Source organism: Anopheles coustani, chromosome 2 (genome assembly GCF_943734705.1).
Source record: "Anopheles coustani chromosome 2, idAnoCousDA_361_x.2, whole genome shotgun sequence".
NCBI classification, from domain to species: domain Eukaryota; kingdom Metazoa; phylum Arthropoda; class Insecta; order Diptera; family Culicidae; genus Anopheles; species Anopheles coustani.
The window spans coordinates 79,349,019-79,361,335 of record NC_071289.1 but is presented as its reverse complement, the minus strand read 5'-3'; the positions used below and the strand labels follow the sequence as shown (position 1 = coordinate 79,361,335).

The 12,317-nt window shown below is 44.3% G+C and overlaps 1 protein-coding gene across 1 annotated transcript in view; it reads left to right on the top strand.

The window, feature by feature from the left end:
- Window positions 1-12,317, top strand: part of LOC131265108 (uncharacterized) — a 130,131-nt gene that overhangs the window by 76,964 nt on the left and 40,850 nt on the right. Inside the window, exon 3 of the mRNA XM_058267370.1 lies at window positions 10,560-10,651. Coding sequence (XP_058123353.1) covers window positions 10,560-10,651 — 92 coding nt within the window. The remainder of the gene's footprint in view (window positions 1-10,559; window positions 10,652-12,317) is intronic.

The window sequence follows — 12,317 nt, the reverse complement described above, 5'->3', positions numbered from 1 at the left end:
AATTAAAATTGTTTATTATAGAATTTTAGCATGCGAGTTTTAAAGTTGCGGCCCCGGCCGCTCGGCTAAGGATGCACGGAAGTCTCGGAACCTCGGGGGGAAACCGGAATGGGCGGGCATCCGTGCGGGAAATGCTCGATCGGCACGGAATGAGTCGAGCCGCACGCCTTGCCCTTCGGCTCGGAGCGAAGCGGCCACGGTCAAGAACGCGCGAGTCCGAGCTGGAAAACGGGAGTTCTTTGTTTGCAAGCCAAATTAATACCTGCTCCGGGTTGTGGAGGAATTGTTTGTAACGGGACACATGGCGTCACCGGCGATCAAATTTTCTCCCAGTTGAACAGGAAAACCCATCGGCAGTCGAACGGACGAAGGATGATTATTGGAATGTTGTACGGTAGAGTTTTGCTCTTATCCGCAACAATGTATTGTGTGCCTGGGATCCATTCGAAGCTAATGATAGGTTCGTAATGATGGGTAAAGAGCAAACAGCTAATGTTACAGTGTTTGTGTCTTGGGTGATGGAAGATTTTTCTTTTTCCTCTTTGATATTCGAAAGTTTTCGTATTTTGACATTCAATAGTCAAAGGGACAAGTTCCAAAAGAGACAAATTTGTTAGCCTAAATTTATCCAAGTATTTTTTATGTTTCATTTATTTACAACAGTATTTACTCCGCATCATTGATCCGTGCATGGAAGATTAAAACATATAATAAGTTTTAATACATTTCTATCATTAGTATTCGATAGTTTACATTTTAAGAAGCTTGAAAAAATAATTTCTCGTGGAATTTAAAAATGCTCTTATTTATTGGTTAAACAATGTGGGAATATATTGCTTCAACCAGATACGTTTGCCTTACGACATTTAAAATCCAAACTGACACAAATGTCGTTTTCTTTCTTTCCCCGCGGTGTACCCAACGGGAACGTGCTCTAATTCAATTATTTTACGACGCCTTATCAATTAAAATGGGTACAAAATTGACCTTCCGCTGGTTTATTTCTGGCCCCCCGCCTGGTCGGCAAAGGATAAAGAGAGGGAGCCTCGGAGAAAGAGCCTCGGCCGGAGGTCGAATTTTATGACCCCTTTTTAGAGGCCTGTGTCCCTCGTAAGTACCGACCGTCCAACGAATCACGAGCCCCTCCCCTAAGCGGGGATAAAATTCACCATCAAGCTGAACGATGAACGGGAGGGGGGTGGCGGGGTGTAGGCTGACTGGCATACGGCGCCTCCTAATTTTACGCGAACCGTCGCTGGCTCCCTCCCCCATCACCGCTCTTTCTAGAATTTCCTCCACCGTGGCCGTTCTTTGCTTAGGCGGCATCTCGCGGCGAAGGATTCGGATTTACGACCGCGAGCGGCATAAATCATCGCCTATAAATTATGGCATTTCTTACATGCAGAACAGTAATCTGTTATAGTTACCGCTCTGGCTTGGACCTTACACCCTGGGGAAGGAGGTGGAGGGCCGTAGTGTGCGAGCGAAAAATGGTCGCCAGCCACGGGTTATTTCTAGTTGTTTTGTTTTGTTCGGGCTCTCTAGCTGCTCGTCTTACGCTCGGACTGCAAAAGCCCTTCTTCGGTGTCCGTGTCTTCGGGGTCGCGGTGAAGAATTTGGGTACTTTTTTCCATTTCCTTTTTCGTTTTTTAACTTCCTCCCCCCCCCAAGGAACGGCGGCTCAACGGTTTCTCGGGGCTGGAAAAGTACATTGTGTGCCCTCGCGAGCGAAATGGCAACCGCCACGGAATCAGATAGTGGCAACACTATTGGAGGTGTTTTTTTATTCTTATTGTAGTCCTAAAAATGACCTTAATTAACGACCCCTCTCGTCGACCTTCTCGTTCCCTCCGGCCGACTCTTCTATCTTTAGTTCACACATTTTTAATTGCTTCCACTGTTTTTCTTCATTTCGTTTTTTCCATCCAACTTTTCGTGTTGTAAAAATGATTGCCACATTTGAGTTATCCTTCAGCAAGGGAGGGAGACAGAACTAAGTGAAAAGCAGTCCTTCGGGCGGAAACGATACTGCTTAGGGTTACGTTAACTCAATCACTCCACGCATCCGCGAGATTTACATCTTTAACGATGTCGGCCCCCAGGGCACGGTGAGAGAGGGTGGTGGGCGAGAAGGCAATAAATGTAAAAAATACGAGACCTTCACGCACCCGGGAAGGTAATCCATCGTTCGGCGTGATTTGCTGGTCGTCGGTGACTTCGACAAATGGCTGTTGCGGCGGATGGTTAACGACGCCATCGTTTTGACAAACGAGCCCCACGACGGGGCGAACGGCGCGTGTACGAAGCTCCTTGGAAAACCCCCAACAACCCCTGGAAGATGGCATGGACAAAGTTCCGGCACCGAAGGCTTGGGATAATTTACACCGACTCACGATGCAACGGTTCCTTCGCGGAACCATGGGGAGTAGGGAAGGAAAAAAGAAAACGCCGTTCGGAACAAAGATCGAAATTAATAAATTTAATGCCACCGGTCACGATTTTCCGATTTGTCGTTCGCGGTTGCGTTACGCTTGTTCCTAAGCGGCCATCGAGAACGCTCACTGTGCTTTATTTTATGGTTCTATTTCACGACGCCGTGAATTGAACGTTATTTAGGTGGGAAAGCGTCCAGAGTGTATTACGGGGGGAAAACGTTCAACCCTCCCCCCCTCCCCTCCCCCCCAGTCAATTGTGGTTTTATCAACTTTCTTTTTCCCTTTCCTTAATTTTCCCCGGGCAAATCAGTGACACACTTTTTCCTCCCCAACCTCCGGCCAAGAACGGCTGTCAGGTGATTTGTGTAGCATTTTAAGGAACTTCATGTTTTTCGCCCATCGCCGGCGCGAAAGCATAATGCTTGATGGACTGTAATCTTAAGCCGAAGCCGTATTTATTTGCTTTGATGGTGTACTAGGCCTGACCGCGGTGCACCGCTCGCACTCCAAACCAGGGTTTGGTATCCCCGGCGGAAGCGGGCGAAGGGTGAGTGGAAACCATAATTTCGAGCAATAAAATTAGAATCAAGTCGTAAAAGTTCACAATCGAATACCATTAATCTGTGGTGGAGGGGTTGCGGGTCGGTAGGTTTCGGTGAATTAAATGTGTCTTATTAGTTTTTAACACGTTTTAGTGAAAGATTGAGTAGGGTCGGTTTGATTGTACCTCGTAAGGGGTTAGAGCGTACAAGCTGGTTGGTTTTTAATGGTTAAGTGCTCCACTTTTGTGTTGTAGTCGCAGGAAATAAGACCTAAGGATGATACTTACCACAAATCGACAGTTTTATTTTCAATCAGGTTGCTATAAGATCATTAATTATGTGAAGGAACGTAACAAGAATTTCAATATCGACTGCACTTAAACTCCTTTGCTTTTGTGTATTACGATTTTAAGTAATGATATGTTTTATGGGAACAAATTTTGTTTGTGTGTGTGTATATACCCCAAAATCATAAACCAAACAATTTTCAGTGCACAATGCACCATAAAAACGTTCCACTATAAAAAAAGGAAAACATATCTACTGTGCACGTAAAATATTGTGCACTTCCCATCGTGTACAAATTCCTCACTTTTGCTGCCTTTAAGAGATGATTGCCTTGCTTGCAGTAAAAACCACCACGACGACGACGATGATAATAAAAGACCGCTAATTGTGTAAACGAATGTTTTGCGACACGACGGTGGTGGTAGAAGGTAGTAAACCCGATTTGATGGCTCGTTTTCATGTACTAAACATAATTCAAAAACTCCCATTTCGCTTACTAAAACTCACTCGCGGTTCTCTATCAGTCATTTATATGTTTTGTTTTATACGTTGACGCCTTTCCAACGACGTTTCATCTGAATAATGCACCCCCGGGAACTGGCTGGCGCTGGCTGGCGGAAACTTTACACGGGCTTTTTGTTTGTCTAGCGTTAAGTGCCGAGATTTTATAGACCATAGCTACAAGCTGCCAGCTGGCCGCGGGGACAGTTAATAAACGTTTTGGAATTCATCGCCGTCCGTCGACGATGCGATATGCGTGTCGACCGAGCGTGCATATGTTTTTTGACATACGAACGAGCGGCATCCATTTACCGGATGAATTCGCAGATTAGGTTTGTCGCTGTGCCTTATCTTGCCTGTGACCTTTGGCAGTTTTGGATGGCGTTTTTATTTTGGATTTTCCCTCCGATGTGTGCGTAAAATGGAAATGCCAGTCTCTCTTATTTCCGGGGCATCCGTCAATCGTGTCACGATTCCTTTATAAACTTACAGTCTCTTATTGCGGGGCTCTCAATTGTGCACGATCGGCGTACCTAATTCTCTAACCTATCACCCCCCGGTTCGTACGAGTTTGCCATTCTTTACTCCTTCGTCTGCTTTCGAAACTTCTTTGAAATGTGTTTCTTACATGCCACCGAAACCCTTTTGGCGTGGGTAAAGTGCAGCCCTTCCGTTGGATAGCCAGCGTTTGGGGTAGAACTTTTCAATCAATCTTCATTCATTTCTGCTTTCGAATTCAGCCTACCACTTGCATCGTAAAGTAAAAGTGAGGGCCCGCTTTCGAGCGCCGAAAAAGCAGTGGAGAATTGTAATTGTGTGTAGTTTCCATTCAGGGTTGGCCGGTGCCGCCGTTAAGACTTCTTTTCAGGACCAATCACTAGCGATCTGGAGCCGCCGACAGGGTCGACCGACTAATTTAGTGGAGCGACGTCGAATGATATGGGGTTTTTTTTTCTCCCTTCGAGCTCATTCCCTCCGGGCAATCGATGGAGGAATGGAAAGGCAAAAGCAGGCCTACACTAAACGGACGTCTTCCCTGGTGCGTGCGTGAGAGATTTACAAGTCTAATACTATCCGTGTCGTCGGCTCGAACGAGAGGTTCCCAGCGAAGAATAGAACAGTACCAGAAGTAATTGTTCCGTACAGTTGTCAAGCCCGGGAAGGAGAGAAACCCATCGACTCTAGTCTAGTGGCGGAGGCTTCGAAGCGGGCTGAATAATAATCCCAGCTCCCGGACCGAACGGCTCGCGTTTGATTTCGGAACGCCGATTTGCGTCGATGCAAGTGACCGGAGTGAGTCCTTCTGGTTGGTAGTTCCGTACCTCGTACCCTGGTGGTATTATTTATTCCGCTCAAGTGTGTATATTTTACGATTATGGGCATTAGAAATAGTAAATTTCGTCTAACCCTCCCCAATCCGTGGGGTTTTACATGCTTCTTACCGCACCAAACACTGCGTCCCAGTGCTCCTATGCGAGAGTCGAAACACATAGCACAACCACATACCGAACGGTTTTTCCGTTCCGAAAGCAATCTACAAATTCCCGCCAACACCGTCACCATATGTGTGAGAACGATTTCCACTCGCCACGTGGAAATGTACAATGTGCCAGACGGAGAGAGGGGAAGGGTACACGCTTTTCCTTGGCGACATTCTCGGCTCATGCATGTTCCTTCCGCTCGGAACGTTTTTCCGCCTGCGATTGCATGTGGAAACATTCGTGCCGATGCGGGAACAATGTGTTCCAGTTGGTAAAAAATATTTTTCGCGAGTGGGTTAATGATGTTTGTTTGTTAGTTTTTGAAGCAAAGTTGCCTGACTTAGGTACTTGTTCAAGGAGGCTTAAAAGTGATTAGGCTTAAGGGATGGGCACAATTCAGTTGAAAAGAACGAAGGGTTAGAAAAGCTACAGTAATCATCAAATTATAAAATATACTCCAATTTAGATTGATTTTTTAAACTTTGTAATTTTTTTCTTTTTATTTTGATAATTTTAATTGTTTGTAATACTTTTAGCATTTTGTTTAACACTTTCACGCCTAAGGGAAATATTTTTCCCATCTACAAAACTCGTTACTGTTTGTTGAACTATTATCAAAACGTTATTTTTGAAACGAAACATCAAAGAAAACATTATGTCAAAGGCGGCAAATGTCTTTCTGAACGAATAAACAAAAAAGAGCTATTAACATTAATTACCCAAAAACCAAACCACTCGTGCGTTCAATCAACAACAAAAACATAGTATTTGGCAAGTTGATACATTTATTATTTTTTTACAGAAATGGCTAAGATTTTTTTTTTAGAATTTTTTTTATGTAATTTTTAGTGGGAAGCATCTAAAATAAATTTCGATGTCATAACTATACTGGTAATTTATTTATTTTTGTGGTTTATAAGATAAAATATTTTTTCTTTTTATTTTCATAATTTTAGTTGTTTGTAGTACTTTTGCACAAAACAATGGCCAAGGAATGTGAAACATGTGAACATTAAAGCTACATTCCCTTATTCGGAAGTACTTTTTGAACGTTCCTCTAGGGCGATTTCACCGACGTATGTACGAGTGCATCGAATGTTACACCACACGGACCAACATGTTTTGTCGTACGGATATTGGATTTTCATTCGGCCCCGACCACCGACTGTTTGCTAAACAATGAATTTGTCCTTAAATTTGTACACAGTTTCGGGGTGCCGGTAGGACGTTCAACACATGCCAACACATACCGGGACCGGGATAGTTTTTAACCAAACCCATCCCGATGCACCCCTCCTTTGCTGTTGCGAAATGTGCATCACGCCACGCAACTGAAACATCGTTGAAAGCATTAAAGGGCTCCTCGGTGGTGCTTTCTTTCTTGGTGCCATTTTCGCGTTTGTTGTCTTTAAATGAAAATCCTGTTGAAAAAAACGGCCACACATTTGGAACACATGCACGAGAAACGTACGTAGCAGTGGGTTGGTTAAACACTGTGAGTCCCCCGTTTGCATCGCGAAAGATTCCCTTTCGGTACGAATGTCCTCGACGCCGGGTGCACCGTAAGCCATGTGGCTTTGCGTGCTGGTGGAATTTATATTTCCGTCCCGGGGAATCTTGTCGAGTGTAGCGAAACCGTGCGAGTGTTTCGGCGTTCCATTTGCGATTTTTTTTTATCGTTCGTGTTACTTTCTTCTTTCCAGTAGGTGGTTCCGGCTCGCAAACGAACTGTCCCGGCTTCACACAAGATTTACACCGAGTCGGGAATTAGTCCACCGTTTTTGGGGTGAAGTGTGTGGGAGCCATAATCGTCCGCGCCGGACTTGTTGGCCTTTTCACGTTTCCGTTGCTGGAAGTCAAGTGCCACTGGACGGCGGGACTCGTTTCATCTCAAAGCCGTGTTTTTAATAAGAAAATATATGGCATTCTTAATGCCGGGCGATAAATACTGACCATTGTGACGTGTATGGTTGCTAATGAGAACTTTTCTGTTTAAGAAGCCTTTATTGTCGTGCGGTTATTAAATTGTAACATTTATAAATCTCTTGTTCATATAAAAATATATTACTCAAATGTTCGTCTAATAATAGTAAAACCATAACTCGTAGGTGGTTCTTCCTGTTCGGCTAATATAGGGCAGCTGTCTGTGAACTCTTACCTTTCTCGAACCCGCGAGAGTTGAAGGGTTCGTGACCCAAAGTATCCGTCATATTTCACGCCTTACGGAGTTTCGGAGCGTGCTATCTGTTTAGCGCCCGGCGGAGCTGCAGAAACTGCCGGTGCTAATGTTGTGTAAACATGCTCCCGCTAATAGTGGCAAGCCATTTCATTTGTCGTTTTTAATTCACTTCGAAGCGAAAGCCAACGCTTCAGCGAAGAAAAAGATGGTGCGAAAACACCCCGTTCTCCAGATGGTGTACACACAGGGTTGGGGGACGGGGCCTGGTGAGCGGGAAAAAGGAGAGAGGAAATATTATTTCACCATGAAAGAAAAATCAACACGCCCTGGATGGCAAGGCAGAGGGAAATCGAGCTGGCGGTCTCCTTCACCTGCGCTTTCCTGCTCATTATGAAATAATAATAAGTTTTCCCGCTAATTTGTAATGCTTTGTTTGACGTGCGCTCCTCGCCCCTTGATGGTCGCTCCACACACACCAATTGAGCGTGAAGAAAAGTTAGTAGTTTTCTCTTGTGAATTGGCTCGCAGTGGGCGGAAGTCGCACCAGGCGGCTCAACTCATCGACATCCGGCAAATTGTCGCGTCAGATACTGTGGTGCAAAAATTGGTGTGAAAAGGTTTGGGAAAGTTTTTTACTGAACAAAAAAAAAAAAAGAAAGAAAAACGCTTAAGTGTGGCTACCGTTCCGCCAAGTGGCCACCAGATGGCCAGACACCAACGAGCATTGCGTTCTATGGAAGCACTTGAAACGTCACAAGAAGAAGCTGGAAAGAGTTTCTGCTTTCGGTACTGAATTAAACCGCTTGCTTAACGCACGACCTGAGGGCGGCATCATGAAGTTAGGGAAAATTTCAGTCAAAGAAAAAAGACTCCGAAATCACACTAAAAACCGACCCACCGTGGTTTGTGGTTATCCCCAATGTCGAAGTTTCCAAGTTTGCAAGCGAACAAAATAAAACCAACTGAAAGGTCAGCTTCTTTTCAGTTGCAATATTAAAAATGTATAACCACTGGGCAAAAGGGGGTGGCTTTTCTTGTGGTCCGGACACTTTTCCGGTGCCACGGTTTCTCAGTGGTACCATCAATTTGTCAACCTTTGACTTCCACCGCGTTTCGCGGCCAATCGACAAAAATGTGTCCTCGGGGGAAAATTCACGGTGGGCGTGAATTGGTTTATTTTAACTTGTTAAGAAAAGTTACATCTTGCTTTTTGAAAATTCCGCTCCTTTTTAAGTAAGCAACTGTTAAAGCATATTACACCAACCATCGTAGAATCCAACTTGCTGAACAAGCATAATTTCTGTCCATCAAACAGTTTAAAACAGTGTCGCTCGTTCGGTTACACACTGTCTCAACCACTGGGAAGCATGCTTTTGAAAAGTTAATCCACCGTGCTACTTTAGCGCTTGAGAAGCTTCTGGTGGAAAATTCTTTCCCACTCCCTCAGCCTCGTGTAGAGGAGGGACGACAAAGTTTTGCTGTTCGTCCGGATCGTCATCGTCTGTCAGAACAATTACAGCATCAACTACAACTGTTTCCGATTGTCGAAGTTGCTCTCGTGGCGCTGCAAGCACACGGAAAGTTGTCAAGCCAAACCGGTGCACGTCTTGGTTTGTTTGCCCAAACGGGTAGCGGCACGTGCTGCGCTAGACAGTGACATTGATCTTATCAATTATAGTTGCTCAAGTGGAAATTAAACCAGTGCCAGTTCACTGTTTGATTGGTTTTAGTTTCACAAAGCGAGGGTTTTGTTTAGATGTCAAAGGTTTATTCTTCCTTTAGATTGCTTTTCTTGTTAACGGCTTTTACATTCTCCAAGTTGAGTACGAACTAAACCGTAACATAAGTTTCAGAGGACGATACCTGGAAAACTACGCTCTCCTCTGTGCAAGTAAGTGCTCCAATACGTCATTCGAGACATTCCAAGGGTGAACAGAACTTCCTTCCATTTCGCCGTAGACCCTCGACCCGAAGTGTGAAGGTGTTTTCGTTCATTTGCATGTGCCGGAAAAGTTCTTGATGGCCCTACGAGGACGTCAAGGTTGGTCCTTTTTGCTGCTCGCCCCCGGACCCGAATTTCCGGAGGTCACTCTAGGTGCAGTTACATCATAATCAATTATTATGGCCCTTATGTGAGGGTTGGGTGCTAAATAGAATGACACCGAAGGTGGTTGGAATTTCCTGTGGAATCGTTCCGCATGCCGGCGTTGACAGGGTGACAATGTTGACATTTCTGTTAAGAGCCGACGCAACTCGAGCGTTGCAATGCCAACGTAAATAGGTTAAGAGTGTATTAGAAAGGGGAGAAATGGGAAATATCAATCAACGTCACGTCAGGAAATAAAATCAGAATTCACATTTCTGGCCAGCGGAAGGAGAGCTCAACGGGTGGACAAACGATATTAGATTATCGATAAAGCTTTCCTTTTCCGCCTGGACGTTGAACAAATAAAGCAACACGAAGGTGTTCGAAGATTTCGGTTAAAAAAGGAATAAATAATGCTCGGTTAACTCAGGAAACGCTCGCCAAAGAAAGGCGGAAGTAATTTGTTAACCATCCTGAAATTAGTTTCGATTTCACCTCGTCAGCTTGATGGTTTAAGATTAGCACGCATTTTCTCCAATTTAGTAACGAGTGCTTCTAATAGGCCATAAACGGGACAATGGAAAACGATGGTGTGCAAAGTATAACCGGAAGCATAACTCGGTTTTTAACACTTCCATATAATTACTAGCTTACGATTGATCCGTTTCTAAGAATATTACGCCAAGATAAAGGATGGAAAAGGTGTGACAGGTTGCAAAAGAAGTTATAAGAAGTAAGAAGAGAATAATTAGAAAAGAAGTTATAGAAGTAAGAAGCTAATATTGGAAAAAAAATCAACGAGAATGGTGATTCGTGGAAAGAAATTAATTTAAATGACAAGATAGATTATTACATAAGATTTGACTTAGTTTTAAAATAAATCTCTAAATTGAATACTAGAACCACTATCTGCTCGACTTATTTAACAGTTGATTTACTTTCTAGTAAATTGAACATTTACTTCAATACTTCATACATGCTCCCAATACAAAATACCATTTTCTAACCACCATTTTCCTCCCCCTTTTGCGAATTGTTTCATTCCAGATGGCGAACCGATCAAGCTTCCAGATAATTTGGAAAGTTTACCCCGGGCTGACCATTTTCCTACCCAACGACACCGATGGAATACCAATGAGGTAAGTAACTGCTAGCAGCAATTGTTTTTATTTTCCTCCTCCACCATCCGTCTGCAAGCTAGGTCCGTTGCCCAAAGCGGGGACAGTTGTGGACCGAGGGAAGAAATCACGCGATTATTTTGTTGACCAATTGTTTTCAGTATTCTTGTGAATTTTTTTGGGATTGGTAAATTGTCTTGGGTGCTGCAATTTATTGACGCTAAGTAACGTGAAGTTATTTTTAAAAAAGATCATTTTAAGCTAGCAACGATACGATTGTTATGTTTCACTCAAGAGATCCGACATGTTGAACAAATCAAAACCAAACCACAAAAACAACAGATCGAAGCAACTGAAAATGTGTTGAATCGACACAAGCAAAAGCCACCCTTAGTTTACTTTCCTGCTCGAAAAGTACTGTGCCAACGTGTGGTCGATAAACATGTGGCAGGAAGCGTTTGATATATTCGATTGAATTGTTTTATATACACTTTTTATCGGATTACCCATTGCCCTTGGCGTCTTGGTTGGGTCGTGATCAGCAATATTTTCGGTGTTTGCCTGCTGTCTTTCCTTCTTCGCATTCGGGTTGCACTTTTTCCCGGTTTAATCGGCGAACGGGCTTTTCGCAAACCGATTCCATCCGTATCAGCACAATGCACGTCGGTTGTTAAGGTTGTGTTTGGGTTCTTCTTTCCGTACCAAAAAATGTAAACTTTGTATCCTTTTCGGTGGATTTCTCGGAGCGTTCGGGTACTTCCAGTATTATTTGCTATTCTGTTGTGGTGTTGTTTTTTTTTGCTTCCATCCTTCGTTCAACGAGTCGGTTTATTTTCACGTACTCAAACGTTTGGGTTTGGGCTTTGGACTCACGAAGCTGTTCGACGTCAGCAAAAGTGACATGCCGACCGATGGGGCGAAATTTCACTCCCCAGAGTTTCTTCCGAATTTCTGCGAGAGGTTGGAAAAGTAAAGCGCCAGCGTGGAAAGCGTTCGGGTGCCACCTTCGCGGTATGTGGTGTATGCGTTTTTCAATTGTCTCTTTCTCTTTTCTTCCCCCTTAGAGGGGCCTACATTGTTGTTGCGCTTTGGTGCACGCGGAGGAGAAAGATTCCGAAGCCCGGCCAACCCGGCCGATCGGTGCCCACCTACGTGCACCGGGAATAAATGGGGATCTTGAAACTGTGTGGCCACGAACTGTACGACCTACGAAGGTGCACACGTTTGGGTGCATGTGTGTGTGTGGGAACGGAAGCATGCCCAATGTGGCATTATTGTTACCGGCAAAATGGTTTTTGATGCTCGCTTTTGGGGTGAGAAGCGTGGACCAAAAGTAAATAGCCTTCGGGGGTCGTTTGGTGTTTCGCGGTTGGTTGGAAAATGCCATTCACGTGCCTCATCCCCCTTGCTCCCTTTTTTGTATGGGTAAGGGGGCAGAAATATGAAAACAGCAGGAACCGACCCATTGCGAATCATGCCCCCCTTCCTCCAAAGCCACCCTTAAAGTGGTTGTTGATTTTACACCCCTCCCCGGGAAATTTATCCCGCGTTGGAGCTAGTTGGAGTTTTTCACCGAGCTGGATGGAAGGGCAGCAAAAGGTGCGAGAAACATAAACGAAACCAAAATTCATGCCACCTAGTTTGGTTCCTAGTCCGGTGGGCAGAAAAAAGGAGAGGAGGCTTATTA